The sequence below is a fragment of the Tachypleus tridentatus genome, chromosome 12 (assembly GCF_004210375.1).
Source record: "Tachypleus tridentatus isolate NWPU-2018 chromosome 12, ASM421037v1, whole genome shotgun sequence".
NCBI classification, from domain to species: Eukaryota; Metazoa; Arthropoda; class Merostomata; order Xiphosura; family Limulidae; genus Tachypleus; species Tachypleus tridentatus.
Window position 1 is genome coordinate 53428428 of NC_134836.1, and position 16998 is coordinate 53445425.

The window sequence follows — 16998 nt, forward strand, 5'->3', positions numbered from 1 at the left end:
ACAATATAGCTTTTCACAACAGTAAGGAGTAAAATTACGTTGTATAGTTATCCAGTCAGTCTCTAATAAATTATTGGATTACAAATTTTTAAAGTCAATATTACATGATTGAAGTGAGCAAGTATAGTGGGCATCTTTCTAAGTTCAGTCAGTGTGGAGACAACAAAACCGCCCATGGTTATGAAACATTATAATCAGATATACGAGAACAAAGTGCGATTTCCTGAACAAAGATGAGTGGTTTGGTATGTGTTTGGGAAAAGGATGCAAAGACAGAAGTTCAACGAAAGATGAAAGGTGAGAAGAAAAGTCAGATGTGAGAGACAAGTAGGTAAACCGAGAGAGGAGCAGGAAGAATGTAACATGCTGCTACGAAGAAATTAGATTACCAGTATTAACCAGAATTACAATGGGACGAATCAATTCTTGATATGAATATTGGTTCAACATAATAAAGTTGAGTGAAAATGAAGTGTGAATATAAAGCAGCATTAAAACAGGTAATATATCCAGCCATTCATTTCATTGTAGCAATTAAGTTGATTCTCACTAGTTGTCCTCAATTTATTCAACTACTCAAAATGAATTTCGGTTATGCATGCTCAAACGTTGAGGCCTATGACTTGATTGTTTGGCTCAAGTATCGCATAATATGTAATTCTGATTGTATTTACCAAATTAAAAATAACCTAACACCAAACTTCACTGACTGTCTATTCCTGCTCAACTCAACTAGATGGATAGATCATTGGTTGCGCTATAATTATCCATTAATCAACCTTCTACTCATCTATCCCTGACAATTCCAAGCAAAACTATGCTTTTCCTTTCAATATAAATTGATCAGGCAGTATAAAAATTCATATGTAAATGACTATGGACCAAAAGTAACCAAATTAATAAGGATTTGGTAAAATTTCACTCCTTCTCTTTTTTTACCTCAATCTAATTTCTCCTACTTAACATTTACTTTCATGATATACTTAAAATGTCAAAATTACTAATATTACACATACATTAAAGTTTTGCTTCAGTATACTGCAAGCATTGCATGCGTTTTATGATTAACCATTAAGCAGTCTTAAATGACATATAAACCTATTTTCATAAGCAGAAACTTCAGATCTTTTTTAGATTTTAAAAGATTAAAATTTAAAAATAATGCTTTAAAAATTAACTTAAAGCAAAGCATTTGTAACCTTTATTTGCAGATTTAATGATTTATAATATTATTATGTAGATAAGATGAGATTCATGCTAAACTTTCTTTATTTGCGTAACAAGATGTTTTTTGTCATAAATCAAAAACATTTATATCACAGTATTACAAAGACAATTTCGATGTTGTTATATGAATCCTAGCATGGTTTATCACTTAATGAAATAAAAGAATTAAGGAGAGATAAGAGCTTTTACAATCAGTGGTTCGATTCTCCTCTGTGGACTCAGCATATTACCGATGTGGCTTTGCAATACGAAAACATACGAGCTTTTACCTCACGAAGAAGCTTGGATAATTTTTAATGGGTTTTAGGAAGAGGGAGCTTTGTTCGTAGGCCCTGTATGTCCAGGAGGTAAGAGCGCTTGATTCGCAATCTGGAAGTCGCGGGTTCGAATCTCTCTTCCACCAAATATGCTTGCCCTTTCAACCGTGAGGTGGGGCATTATAATGTGACGGTCAATCTCACTATTCGAAAGAGGTTCTTTGTCATGTCGCAAAAATAAAATCAGGAGCCTTGTGTTGAATTTGAAAATTACGTGTGCAACATTTTTAATGTTAATTATGAAATGTATCTTCAAAATCACATATATTTTTTACAACAATATTACAGAACACCAAAACCGAAAGGAATGAATGAAAATATAAGAAAATACAGATTAAAACGTTTAAAAATTGGAATAAAATACGGTAAAAAAGAAAAATCTATAAGAAAGAAAAGTCCTCAGTTTTATGGTTTTTGTTGGTGAACTGATTTCATGATTATAATTAATTACACTTGTTTTCAGGCATAAAAACCTAACAGTCGTTCTATATTTATCCAGTTATATTTGTATATCGCAATTGTTGTGTAACTAAGAGTAATGATCATTTTAAGATGGCGCTCGACTAGCACACATCGGAAAATGAAATAAATGCGCACATCGTATCAAGTTAATTATGGGATACATGTGATGGTACTAATGCGTAGTTTATGTGGTATTAGATACGTACAGTCAGTCGCGGCAGCATTTTTATGCTGGATAAGTGCGTAATCGATTCTATAAGTAGGCATTAACGCAAAATCGAAAACCAAATAAGTTATAAAAATAATCCTATGGTATTTTTGTTACCGTCCGAAGCCTTACTAACGTACTTTTGACAATACTGTTAAACATTATTAATATTGATAGAAACACAAGAATTAGGGGGTGAATTTAAGAATTATGAACTTTACTTATTTTAACTCTTTAACTTAATTTATAATAACTAAATTAGTTTTGCTTCGAGTTCTCACTCTTAGTGTAATCGTTATGAAGTCATTTTAAACCACTAAAAATAAAAGATATTTACAATTTGAACAGAAAGTATTTCAAATTCATTTCTACTTTAAAGCTCTAATTTTTAAGCACCTTGAAGTTATAATATAAACAATGATATAGGTTTAAATATTTGGTATAAGTTGGATTGATTAAGTTATGAAATTAATAACAATAATGTTATGTTTATTCCATTTGAGAATTAGCTCCAATTTTTCTAGGTAACTCACTAACTATGTTGACTGCCAAAATGGATAATTTTTATTTTACAGCAACATGTAATACTGACAGTACTAGTAGCACTGAAAACTTAAAAATTACCAAATGTTTGTTAATCCAAGGTGCTTAACCCTCATCATTTGATGAAAATGATAAATAAGCTGAACCTAATAGAAATATACTTCTGAATGACATTTGTTAGTAAAGCAGGCACAAGTGTGTAGCTTCTTTTAGTTTTAATTTGCTATTGCAGTCTTTTGAAATTTATTCATATTACATCTTAAGTAACTGTAGCATAATTATGATCTGTAAATAGTAATAAATGTGTGTGTATATTTATTTTTACACAAACTTAGTTCATGCAAGTGAATGTTATTTAAATAAAAAGCTTACCTAAGTTTTGATTATCCATATCTTGTTTAAACAGAGAAGTAGATATGGGTGATGAAAGTACAGTTAATAAAGGAAAAGATAAAAGAAAATTGAAAAGTGAAGCAAATCAAGACACATCTAAATCTGAGCAACTAGATTTTACTACAAGTGATGAAGCTTCTGGATATTCAGTACATCCATCAACAAAACATTCTGGACAAAACCTACTTTCAACAAGAACAAACAGAAATGATGCAGAAGTGAGGTTGCAACATCCTTGTGGTAGGCATCAGGTGAAGAAAGAGGATACTAGCATTGGTGTTGGAAATTGCAAAGATAATGACACTGACGATAAATCAACTTGTTCTGAAACTAGTGAAAGTTCTAACAGTATTCTGAATGAGAAGTGCCTACAAGAACTAAGAATTGGAAAACAAAAAGACATTAGTGATGAGAACAGCCCAAACTCTAGTCAACAAAATGCTTCGTGTTCAATCCCAGATTTGTCAAATAGTACTAGTGGGGCATCTGAAAACAATTCAAAATTAAAATCTATAGGAACAGTAGAGGAAGATGAAAAAGCAGATGAGGTCAAATGTGAAAGGAAACGGAAAAGACCCAAAGTTCCAGTTGTTTGTACAGATAGAGAAAGTAATGAAGAGCATACAACCTCCAAAACAGATGAGAAATCTAAAATAAATGATTTGAATGATGATGAGATCTATGATCCTACACCACATAGACCAAAACCTAAACACAAATGGTTTATATGTAAAGAAGCCGTTGGACGGCAGTATGGAAGCTCAAACTACTACTCAAACGATCTCTTCCGTCGTCACTGTGGTGGCAGCTTGCATATGGTAGAACGCCTGGAACTGATGTACATGATGAATAACCATAATGGATGTGTTAATTCTCTTCATTTTAACAGCACTGGAACCAGATTGGCTAGTGGATCTGATGATTTGAGTGTCGTTTTATGGGACTGGACTGTTTCAGAGGCTATTTTAAAGTACAAAAGTGGACATAAAAGTAATGTATTTCAGGTGAGTTGTATACAATTAAAGAAGCAAAAAGACGTGTTTTCTGGAGTAACAATGTCTCCCTTAATGACAACTAAAATTTGAAATAAACTTCTTTTATCATGTTATTTTCCTATTAGTACAGAATATTTACTAATTTATGTAGCTCATTATGTGTCTTTTCTACTTTTGCTTGTTAGCATGCAGTGTGTTGATATTAGAGCTGGACAGTTAATGGTATTTGATTAAATTATTGGCCCCTCCTCTCACTGCCACCCACTAATTGATTACATTTAATTAAGTAGTACAGTGTTCTTGGAACTGTGGTTTGTGCAAGCAACAGCAGTAAGAAAACAGGTGGTGGTGGTTTGTGCAAGCCACAGCAGTAAGAAAACAGGTGGTGGTGGTTTGTGCAAGCCACAGCAGTAAGAAAACAGGTGGTGGTGGTTTGTGCAAGCCACAGCAGTAAGAAAACAGGTGGTGGTAGCTGCTTTCTTCTAGAAATTCAAGAAAAAAATTATAAAAATAAACAGAAACAAAAATTCCAGTGGACATTGTCAAACTTTTTTTCTCTCTAATCAGTAATTAAACAATAAATGTTTAGTGGTGGTCGCATTTTCTCTAGTGAATTCCAGAAAAAGAAAAAGTGAGTGATAGGTGCTTCCAATGAGTTGCCTTCTATTTAGTCGTCAGTTCAAAATAAGACTAGCACGTAGCCTTAGTAGCTTTGGCAGAATGAGTGTATGTAGTGAATATGAACCTGAGGCCTTTAGAAAATGACATCTCCCCAAAAAAAAGTCAAACCTGAACAACATTAAGAAACGTGTGTGTGATAGGATGCACTACTTCCAGCTGTTTGATTATTTTTGTGCAAGTCTATATAATTGGAAATACTAATTTTAAATAATTACAATTGTGAATAATGTGTTAGTTTATAGGACAATAATGTAATTGCTGCTCATAGTATTTGATTATATTAATTATTCAGTTAAATTACTCGACTCTAATTGTAATGTTGAAACAAAAGAAATATTGCACATCATTTGTTGTATATATTACTCAGTATACTAGCCTATTAGTGTGCCAGTTTGTCATTTCTTTTAATTTTTTCTTTTGAACTTTGTTTTGCATCCATTCAAGTCTGTTCCTGTGTTTTTATGACTTTATTATACTATAACATATCATTTATGCATTAGAATAAATTTACATTAAAAACGGGCTGAAAGGAACCACAAGAAGTAAAGGTTACTTCATAGGAATATTCACAATAACAGTATCAGTTTTTGTCAGAGAAATGTGGATAAATTATGAATGTAAGAAAAAGAAAACAATATTTGTCATTATATCTTTGATGTATACACTACCATTATTTCCTTCTTGTTAATTAAAGTTCAATTTATTAAAACTTTCCATTGCTTTACTAAACCACGAGATAGTCTTACAACTAAGTATATAACATAAATAAGAAAAAATACATAGACATAAAACAAATTCATCACCACAAATAGAATAGAGATTACTAACATAAACTGTCACTAAACATAGGTCAAGAAATTTTATATGAATAATAATTTCTGCTGAGACAGTATACTCACATAAGAAGTTGCAAATTTGGAGAAAAGGTATGGTTACAGGTGTGTGGATACTTTCACTTTTATACCAGTACCAAGATGCTAGTGCAACACCCCACAGCCTTCAGGTTATATCCATCACCAATCATTCCAGTTGTACATATTCAAGAGAGCTAACTCGTGCTTTTGGAGGTCTGTGTATCATCTCTTGGAGTATTACATAGAAATAGGCCTCTGTTTTCATCAACTCTTATGATGTTATGATGTGTAACCTTTATCTAAGATAAAGGATTATTGCATGGTTTTGACTGTTTTTTTCATGTCTGGTTAACACAAATATAAGTAGCGACATACAGAATCTGCACAAGGTAAGTATTGTATTCCACACTACTACGTACAGGAAACGGCTTACATATGCTTCTGTTAACTGCTTTATTCTTAAAAAATATAAGAAGTGGATTACAGAAAGTTTCTGAACCATTAAAGCCAATCACGCAGATACAAATGTTGCTCTCTCCTATTATTAAATTGTAATAATTATGATACTGTTTTTTTATAAATATTTCACTTGTTATTGTTACTCGTTAAATAAAATCTCTAACATTTTTTCTGAAGAGTTTATAATTTATGAATATATATTCATACATTTTTAATATAAATTGTAAGAAGTGACTTTACAATGTAATAATAACTCATCAAAATATGGTAACAGATCACTCTAAAGTGTATTAGATATGTCTATAATAAAGATAAATTTTGAAGAATTAGTTTATAAATTTCAGGCTAAATTTATGCCCCTCAGCGGAGATAGCCACATTGTCAGTTGTTCTCGTGATGGGCAAGTTCGTCTTGCTGAACTTTCAGCTACAGGCGTGTGCAAAGAAACCAGAAAGTTGGCCCAACATAAAGATGCAGCACACAAGGTACTGTACATTGATTAAATGTCAGAGTTTTGTCTTTTAAAATATTTAAAATGTTTTCTTTCTTTAATTTCCAAGTTAAATAATACTGATGAAGGCAGTATTATTTAGTGTGAAGAACCTTTCTGATTTGTTTTTTGTAGGCCATAGACTTATTTAATGTTTTTTTTTTCCATATAGAATCATTAGGATTAAAGGTCCTGTTTGTTTACTGTGTAGTTTCTACTGGTGGTTGATAACCTTTTCAACAGGCAAGGCACACGATATTCATGGTTACATTTTCAACCAATAGAAATTGACATACGTTATAATCCCATGACTTGCCTCTTTAGAAACAAGTTGGATCAAGCATGGTCAGGTTGGTTAAGGCATTCAACTCGTAATCTGAGGGTCACAGGTTTGAATCCCCATCGCACCAAACATGCTCGCCTTTTCAGCTGTGGGGGCATTATAATGTGATGGTCAATTCCACTATTTGTTGGTAGAAGAGTAGCCCAAGAGTTGGTGGGGAGTGGTGATGACTAGCTGCCTTCCCTCTAGTTTTACACTGCTAAATTAGGGTTGGCTAGTGCAGATAGTGCTTGTGTTGCTTTGCACAAAATTCAAAACAAACAAACAAGAAACAACTTGTGTAACCAGTCTTTCCTGACTTGGCATGCTTATTGCTCATTCTTAGTAAACATGTAGTGTTTACTTAAGCAGCACTATTAAATTGTTATTGAAACTATAGTAGGAATTAACATTATTATTATTATTATTACAAGTACAGTTAAAGATAATCAGTGTTTTCAAAAATAACTTTTAAGTTTTTATATCAAGGACTTAATATGGAAACTCTACTTGAGACATTGCCTCACTTCTTAGATCTCTGATTTTGATATTACAAATTGTATAAATGCAACTTCTGTTTTTGTTTGATTATCTTTTATTTCTTTTACAAATATAGAATTCATCAAAATTTTTGCAGTAACTTCATGTATTTCATGTACACAAACAGCTTGCATTAGAAACAAACACTCCTCATATGCTTTTAAGCTGTGGAGAAGACAGTGCTGTTTTTCAAATTGACTTAAGGGAAGAGAAACCCAAAAGGTGAGTTTTGCTTTTCTGTTAAATAACTTTATATTAAAGCAAAGAACATTAAGTATTACCAGATATGGTGTATTAATTTAACTAAACTAAGGGGAATGTGTTATAGTCTATAATTGTTGCATAATGTAATTATTTTTCTCTATTATCATGTGAATATTTACAAGAATGACTGAAAGATTTTGTCATTGCTGATAAAAATGTATTTAATTTAATCAATTTAAAAATTGGGTAAGGAAACTATGATATCAAAGGTTTACTGTTTTTTCATTCACTTTTTTATCTTTGAATTTAAAACAATAATTCATGATAATGAATAAATGAATTCAAGTTTTCTGAACTACAATGAACGTTTATGAAAATACTTCAATATATTTAAGACCTTTACAGATTAATTGTGATAGATTATTTTTATACAAATACAATGTATCCCTTCTTCATGAGGTGTAAATTTGTATTATGTGGTGACTTGTGTAACTCTGGAATACAATCGTCTCATTATTCGGTTTTTAAAGCCCAATAGCACCTGATCGTGTTTCTCTGTGATAATTGATTAGTTTTAGCATACTTACATAGCTGTCACTTTGATGATTTTGATACTTCTAGATTCTAGTTCTTTAAATAAAGCTGTAAGATATATATGTAAACTTGAAAAACATCATTAACTTCATATAAGAGATAAAATACATGTGTATTTTATTAAACAGGTTTTAAGTTAGTTTCAGTAAAGGTTAGTTTTGTCTGATATTGCACTTAAGCCTATAATCCTTGGTCCTAAAATTATGAATGGATTCCATTCGATTTTGAAATACACTGTTGTGAATATTTATGCATCAAATTTCCAAATAGGTCCATTACTTCAGTGAGAGTGCAGAATCCACAGTTAAGTGTGAATTGCACAAAAATGGTCCAAACAAAATATCAATAAATATATTGTTGTTAATTCTGTTCTCAACAGTGGTTTCACTAAACTATCTCTATGATATTACAGAATATTGTATGAATAATTACTAAGGAAAAATAGCTTTTAACTAGTTGCAGGAAGCATTTAAATGAGATTGGACATATAAAACCATAAAGTATGTATATCAGTGTAGAATAAATATATGAAGCCTTGTCTTATTCTTTCCACTTGTCGTTGTTCAGGGTTATTGATAAGGAATGTAATTCCTTAAATAAGTATAATCAGTAACAAATGGAAAATAAAATGATAGAATTGGCTTCATAATTAATTTTTAAATAAAATTGTATATATAGTAATTTGTGATTTCATAGCAAAGTAGGAAATTTAGATTTTGAAACAAGCCATAGATCTGGGAACTTTTAAATAATTGCTTTAACTCTTTTATATTCTAGAAAATATTTTGATTTTAAATTACTCCTATTTGAAAACTACAGAAATTTTCGTCTAAGACAATACATAAGGGCCCAGCATGGCCGGGTGGGTTAAGGCACTCTTCGTAATCTGATGGTTGCAGGTTTGAATCCCAGTTGCACCAAACATGCTCTCCCTTTCAGCCACAAGGGTGTTATGATGTGACAGTCAATCCCACTATTTGTTGGTAAAAGAGTAGCCCAAGAGTTGTTGGTGGGTGGTGATAACTAGCTGCCTTCCCTCTAGTCTTACACTGCTAAATTAGGGATGGCTAGTACAGATTGCCCTTGAGTAGGTTTGAGCAAAATTCAAAAAACAAACAAGACATAAGTTAATCTTAGATTACAGTAGGCAATGGTAAAATATTAGAGTGACTCAGATTCTTAATTTTTGAATATTATTGTTAATTTTGTCGAGGATACTGTCCAGGAATAACTGCAGGGATGAAGTAACAAGCATGTCACTAGGACTAAGTGCTAGGCTTAGGTTATTATTTAAGGATGAGCAGATTGGCTGGTTGGAGTTGTGAAATCAGTTCAGTGGAAGAAAGGAGCTTCTTTTGAATGGATGGTTTACATTTTAATAGGGTGAGGGTTGGTTTGTTTGCTGAGGCCATTAGTTCTGCTGTAAGGGAAGTTTTAATCTAGAAGTTGATAGTGACTAGAACTAAGAAAAACTACATGCGAAACTATAAGAAGCAGAGGAAAAAAAGAAGTTTAACATAGGAATTCAGTATAGAAGTTGTTATAAGGATAGACTTGATTGTTACTGTTGTAATGCTAGAAGTATAAGAAATAAAATAGATGACTTTAGAGCATTGGTAGGAATGAAGGATAACTGAAATGTGGTTAAACATAAATTTCATTGAAATACAGGGTTACAGGCTATTTAATAGAAATAGAGTATTAAAGAGGGGGTGGAGTGGCTTTGTGTGTAAAATGAGTTACATTCTGTTGAAATAGAAATATCAGAGATAACAGCAAGAAAAATGAATCCACCTGGGTTTATATTAGTGGATATAAAGGGAAAAAGCTTTAACTGGAAATTTATTATTGACTACCAAATGATACTGATAAAATTAGGGAAAAATTTTACAATGGGATCAAAATTTCAGCTGTTAAATTGTGGGTGATTTTGTTTTCAGGCACATAGACTGTTAAATGTTAGTGTGAAGTCATGAGAGAGAGAGAGGGGTTTTTGGAAACTGTTCAGTTGTAGCTGTTTTCACCACCTAGTCAAGGAACTACTAGAAAGAATGCTATTTTAGCTTTATTGTTAACTTCAAATACAGAACTGTGATAGAAAGGTTGGATTTTGGGGAACACCTGGTTGTAAGTGACCATTTCTCTGTTGGGTTTGATGTTGGGTACAGAAATAAGGAATAATGATATCTTGGTTACAAATTTATTTTCAATTTTAAAAGGATACAACAGTTATGTACTGTGAATTAGATAACTGAGTAATTTAGAGACACTGAATAAATGTGTAAAATGTTTATAAAGAAATTATTAAATATTCAAGGTAAGCATATTCCTTGTCAAGAAAATGGTAGCTACAAGTGAAAACAAGGTTGGCTCACAAAGAATTTAAGAGATAGAATTGAAGAAAAGTATAATAAATTAAAAAAAAAAAATTAATTGGCCAGTATGAGAGGAGATTTAGAAGATTATAAAATTTCAAAAAAACTGATGAATCAGGAAATTAGAACATCAAAAATGATGTATAAGAAAAGGTTGGTTGAAGATGTAAAAATTAAAATAAAGATTTCTTTAAATGCAGTAAGAATAAACAAAATGTTGTAATTGGAGTAAGAGCCTTGAGGGATTGAAGAGACTAGTATCTCACAATTATGAGATGATTGGAATATTTAATTTTGCTTTTCCTTTAGTTTTTGCTAATGAAGATGTAACCAGTATTCCACATCTTGAACTGTTTGTAAAAGCACACAAGGTGACTTCAGTAATTCTAAGCTGGTTAATAAAACAAATTGGTAAGTTTAAGGAAACTCGAGGGCATCTTGGCTAGACAATATTTCTAGAACGGTTTTGAAGGAGGTTAAAGATTTGATATGTGAGCCACTTACTGCAGTTCTCTTGTCAGCCCTTGAATAGTGGAAAGGTACCAGAGGGTTAGAAGTTAGCAAATGTAACTTTTCTTTATAAGGGAGGTGATAAAGGTTGCCCCAATAATTACAGACCTGTTAGTCTTTCTTCAGTTGTTGGAAAAGTTTTGGAAAGTCTGTTAAGAAGTACTTTGCAAAGCCATTTCAACAAAGTTTAAAATTTTATTGGATAATCAGTATGGCTTCACAAGAGGAATATCTTACCTTCCAAATCTTTTGTCACTATTTGAAAATGTTACTGCTTACAAAGATGGGAATAAGTTGTAAATTTGGAATATCTGGATTATCATAAAGCATTTGACAAGGTACCACATAAAAGGCTTGGAAAAAAAAAAGGTGTTAGGAATAAGCTAACTAATTGGATAGAAGAATGGTAAAATGGAATAAGACCAATGGTTGTTACAAATGGAGCTCAGTCGAACTGGATCAGTGTTACAAGTGAGGTACCTCATGGTTCAGTTTTTAGAACTTTGCTCTTTCTGATATACATCAATGACGCAAATGAAACAACAGTCAATAAATTACTTAAATTGGCAGATGATATTAAAGTCTTGAGGTTTGAAGAGGATCCTGCTGATTTACAAAAGGATTTAGATCATTTAGTGAGTTGGATAAATAAATGGAAGCTGTGTTTTGATTATAATAAATGCAAGGTAATGTAACCAAACCATTGTTATGAAGGACAGATCTTGGTATAATAATAAATCAATCTCTGAAGCCATCTAAGTAGTGTTCTGTTAATAGTGGTAGGGTAAAAAGGATTTTAAGTTGTATCTACAGAAAAACTGAATATAGATATAAAGATGTTATAATTTCACTGTAATGTCACTTGTTAGGCCACATTTGGAATATTGGGTTCCTTAACTTAGAAAAGACCTTGAATTGTTGAAATGAATTCAGAAATGGGTCAATAGAATAGTGCCTGGGATGAAGGGGTTGTCATATGAGGAGAGGATGAGAACTCTTAAATTGTTTTATTTTGATAAAAAAGGTTAGAAACTGGTTGAGGTAGTTAAGATTGTAAAGGAAACTGATGGTGTTAAAACATCAACTTTTTTCATACTTAATAGTGAGAACAGTAAGACAAGGAACCACAAAAAAAAATTTTGGCAGGATAAGAGTCATCTTCAGCTTGGCTAGTTTCATTTTTCTAACAGGGTGATTGATCTTTGGAATGGGTTGACTTCAGATGATGTAAAAGCAGTGAATTTAAGAAAAAGGTTTGATAAGTATATGAATGATAAGAGCTATATATAATATTTTATTTTTCAATTATTTTAGAGAATGAAACATCTGAGATTTACCAATAGGTCCCATGATGTCCCAAAATGTTATTGTACTAACAACAACAATGATGGTGTCACTTTGAAAAGTCAAGTCCTATATCACATGTAAACCTTTTTTAGTTTTTTAACCAGAAGTGGTGATTACTTTAATCATAAAAATAAAGTGTCACAAGAAAATATGTTTGTCAAGTTTAATTTGACAGGAAATATAAAAATGAAATTTATGATAAACAATACAAGAAAAAAATTAAATTCTAAGAGAAGAGAAAGTATGTGTCTCACAACAAAAGTTTGGAACTTTTACATCCTGCAAAATGATGGAAAATCAGAATGTACAAATGTTTTAAGTCAGCTATTTAGTAACTCTGAATGTCATGCAGTTAAGTATTATCACTATGAATATGTAAAATACAAACAGTAGCAGTAACACCCCACTCCCCATGGTCCAAAAACAAGTTACTATGAAGGTCAAATTATTTTACATATAAAATAAATTACGTCTTACACCCCTTGTATTTGGACAGTTTTCTATACTAATTTGTTAAAGCCAGGTGAAAACAAATTATTCAGTGTGATACAAGTGCAGTAACCAAGTATTGTTATTACATCTCAGTAAGTCACTTGAAATATGTATTTTCTGAAACTAAGTTGCAATACACTTGTATAAATCAGTACTCTGTGTTACTCCCCACATTCCATAGTGACATATCTGTGGACTTACAATGCTAAAAACCAAGTTTCAATAGTTGTAGTGGGCAGAGCACAGATAACCCACAGTGTAGCTTTACGTTTAACTTAAATTAACAAATTACTCTATGTTGTAAGTATTTTGGTTTTGTCTTCCAAAATTATTTTGATAAGTCTATATCTAGTAACTGCTGCTTAAGAGTATATAATTGTTTCCTAAATTTGACTGCTGTTTTGAGAAAAGCAATCAAACTTAATTTTTTTCTACAAAATTAGCCTTTGTTACAAATGCTACCATGTTAATTATGGTGATTGTGAAAGTGGTTAAGGCACTTGACTTGCAACCTGAGGATCACAGGTTCAAATCCCAGTCACACCAAGTATGCTTACCCTTTTGATCATCGGGGCATTTTTATGTTATGGTCAATCTCACTATTCGTTGGTAAAAGAATAGCCCAAGGGACGGCTGGTGCAGAGAGCCGTTGAGTAGCTTTGTGTGAAATTATAAAAACAAACAAATAGGAGAAATGTTGTACTTTATGTATTTTTTATGTTATAAAGTAGAACCTAGAAATAATGCTATTTAACTTAATCAGACATCAGTCACTCAGTCAGTCACTTTGAAAGTCTATATGATGTCAGTGGTACAGGTTGCATGTAAACATTTGCACATGCTTTGTAGATAAATAATTATGTTAATTAATGCCAAAACTTCTACATTATAGTGATCAAATTTATTTACTGATAACATATTGTTGCTACAAATGCACAGATTAAAAAAAAAAATTCAGAATATCAGAAATTATTTTGAGGTTAATTTGTTGATGATTATGGATGTTCTCTAGGTAATTTATTGACAAATTAATTTACCTATCAGATTTATTTCAGAAAACATTTTCTCTTCACTACTTATAAAAGACAACAAAAACAGATAAGTGTGTAAAGTGATGTTAATACTGGTAGTATTGGAATCATTTACAGAAAAATATTCAGAATTTGTTTCTTATCTATACAGCTTGGTTGAGTGCAAGGAAAATGATAAGAAGGTTCCTTTGTACACAATTTTCTCGAATCCTGTGAACAGCTGTGAATTTGGAATTGGTGGAACTGATCATTTTGTGCGGTAAAATATGTTTTAGTGAAGTGTGGTTCTGTGTGATATCACAGAATATTTCTAACATTTATTGCCTCCTTGTGTTCATGAGAAACATTTCAAGGAGTGTGTAATCATTAGTACGTCCTTATATTTAAAATTACTTTCTTTTTATCTGTTGTTAGAAATTATTTTATTCTTTTAAAATGTGGATCCAAATTACAGTAAATTGGCATTAAACATTTCTGATTTTGGTGTATAAAAATTGTAGTAGTTTCTTAATCCTTTGTACTGTTCTGAAGTAAGTTTAGATCATTTATTAGAAGCCTTTAACATAGCATTTTGTTTAGAATCTGGACTTTCAAAGATGAAGCCAACCTTTGTGGTAAGGGTAGATAAACTTACACAACTGTATATTTAGTATATTTGTTGTAAACTGACATGAAATTGTAATTACCCTAAAGGTTTGTGTTTGTAATATGTGTGATTTAGTTCAAAACAATTTTTGCTTAATGAGTTCAGAGAAGACCTGTTAAGTTTTGGTAATTTGTTATTAATGTTTATAGTAAAGGCAAAAAGCATCAACATTCTAAAAATTGGTTAGACTTGTGTAGCATATATATTTTTTTTTTCTTTGTACTTTCATGCCAAAAAAAAACAACTAAGGAAACAAATTTTAAATTTCAGAACTTTGCATATATTAATAATTTTTTCCAGTATTTATGACAAGAGAAATATACGTGAAGATATTCCAATGAAAAAGTTTAGCCCACACCACTTAGTAAGTTTTACATATTTATAATTTAAGTCTTTTGAATAACATAAGAGCTGCATTGTAAATTTAACATCATACTAACCCAAGAGAAATTTGTGACAAATGCAGATAGCTATAAAGTTCTCCTTTGAAGTCGATATACAATATACAATTATTGTTAACATAAAAACAACTGTGCCACGTGCACAGTGTCACACACTTTATTCCTGGGTGACTAGTACATAAACATGTGGATTTTCCAAACACCTGCAGTGTTTTAACTTAATTACATCCAAACTACTATTATGGAAAACAGATGAGAATAGCCTGCCATTTAACAAATTTCTGCCATTTATTTTGTCAAATTTACACTCATCCAATCCAATTAAATGTGGTGAGAAAAATGTTAGGAAGGACAGAGAATTTATTCTTGAGACAAAATACTAGTACTAGAGGCTTGATCCGAGATTGGCTTGTTTGCTTTGATGTTTACACTAAATGTACGTGAGACTCCTCTTTAATTGGCTTATTACTGAACAATCAACCATGCAAAACTAGAATGTTCCTAAGATAAAAGCATCTTGAATAATACCATTTACAGGTAAACAAACTGTTCTAATTAGAAACCAATTACACAAGCTATGTCATTGTCCTCACAGTCAGGTTGAATTGAGACGTCTTTAAGCTCGAATGTAAAGTGCTTTTATTTTTCAAGTTTAAAGATCAAATATTTATATTGAAAACTGCAGCTGTAAGATACATGAATACAAGTGTCCAGAATGTTTTTTTAGGTAATATTGAGTCTGGCATCAGGTCATTAAAACTTCTCATACAAGAACATGTAAATTTAAAATCAACTTTATCTACCAGTATTAACAACATATATGAACCAAGAAGAGTTTGAAATTCTTGCAAAGGTAAATAATGACAGGAAATTTGCATAAGGGAAATTATTTATTAACCCTTTCACGACGGCTCAAAGGCCATGTCATCTCATTTGTTGATTGAATGCAAAATGTTATTGAACTACTCTTTTATGAATTTGTATCAGTAAGTTTGGAATTCAGTTTTAGATTATAATTCAAACTTTAATGTTCTATATGAGTTAATTTCATAATTTAAAAGTGCATGTTACAAGAATAACCTAAATATAGATTTTACTGAGTCACGTGTTATGTGCAGCACTTTTTAAAATTAGATATTTCTGATGTCAAAATACTAAGTATAATTTTATACAAATTAGGAATTCAAATTACTAATATTGGCAAGCTAGAATATAAAATAAGAACCTTATGTCTTTTTATGTTACTGAGATATGGCTTACATACAGAATCACACACAGTGGCTCTTTCTGTTTTGTTTTTTTTAAACAATTCCTTATATACCCTTATTACAGTGTATGATGTGTGAATAACCAACCATCAACTTCCAACGCCCCCCATAGTTGTTTTGCTCAGCCATTTTAATCTGTGGAAAAACAACCACGTTCTTTCGAACAAAGATTTTGTGAAGGTAGGTTGTATCTTTAGTCTTCTCAGAGTTTAATATTTTTTTAAATGTAAACACATCTTTGTTACTAAGTTCAATAAATTATAATAGAATTCTATGTTATCAGTGTAGTTATTTATGATTTTTTTTGGTTATTCAACTGTGTATATAAAACCTAAAAAAAAGTTTGTTTGATATACTCCACATGCAAAATTTTAGAAGCCTTAGCAACCTATATCCAGCAACAACAGAGTTCAAAGGTTATAGTGAGAAGAGATAGTTTGCTTTATTTCTTGATATATTGCCATTTATCTTATAAAAAATAAGTTTATTAGTTTATTTCTAAACAGCAATAATGTGTATACATATATAATATAAAATAACTGAAATGTTACTGTATATTACAAAATACTAGTCCACTAAAACACAGCCAACACAGGGAAGACTAAAGGTCAGTTTTATATTATTAGATACAAAACATGA

At 31.3% G+C, this 16998-nt stretch overlaps 1 protein-coding gene across 10 annotated transcripts in view; it reads left to right on the forward strand.

Annotated features, from left to right (window-relative positions):
- Positions 1-2071: 2071 nt before the first annotated feature.
- LOC143233339 (DDB1- and CUL4-associated factor 8-like) overlaps positions 2072-16998 on the forward strand; it is a 36683-nt gene continuing 21756 nt past the window's right edge. Inside the window, exons 1-6 of one of the 10 annotated variants that reach the window (XM_076469491.1) lie at positions 2072-2185; positions 3164-4154; positions 6484-6624; positions 7619-7713; positions 14196-14303; positions 14991-15054. In XM_076469491.1, the coding sequence (XP_076325606.1) occupies positions 3174-4154; positions 6484-6624; positions 7619-7713; positions 14196-14303; positions 14991-15054 (1389 nt within the window). In that variant the 5' untranslated portion in view covers positions 2072-2185; positions 3164-3173. Of the gene's footprint in view, positions 2410-3163; positions 4155-6483; positions 6625-7618; positions 7714-14195; positions 14304-14990; positions 15055-16998 lie in introns of all 10 variants that reach the window. The other 9 variants (XM_076469488.1, XM_076469489.1, XM_076469485.1 and 6 more) reach the window with 9 other exon arrangements.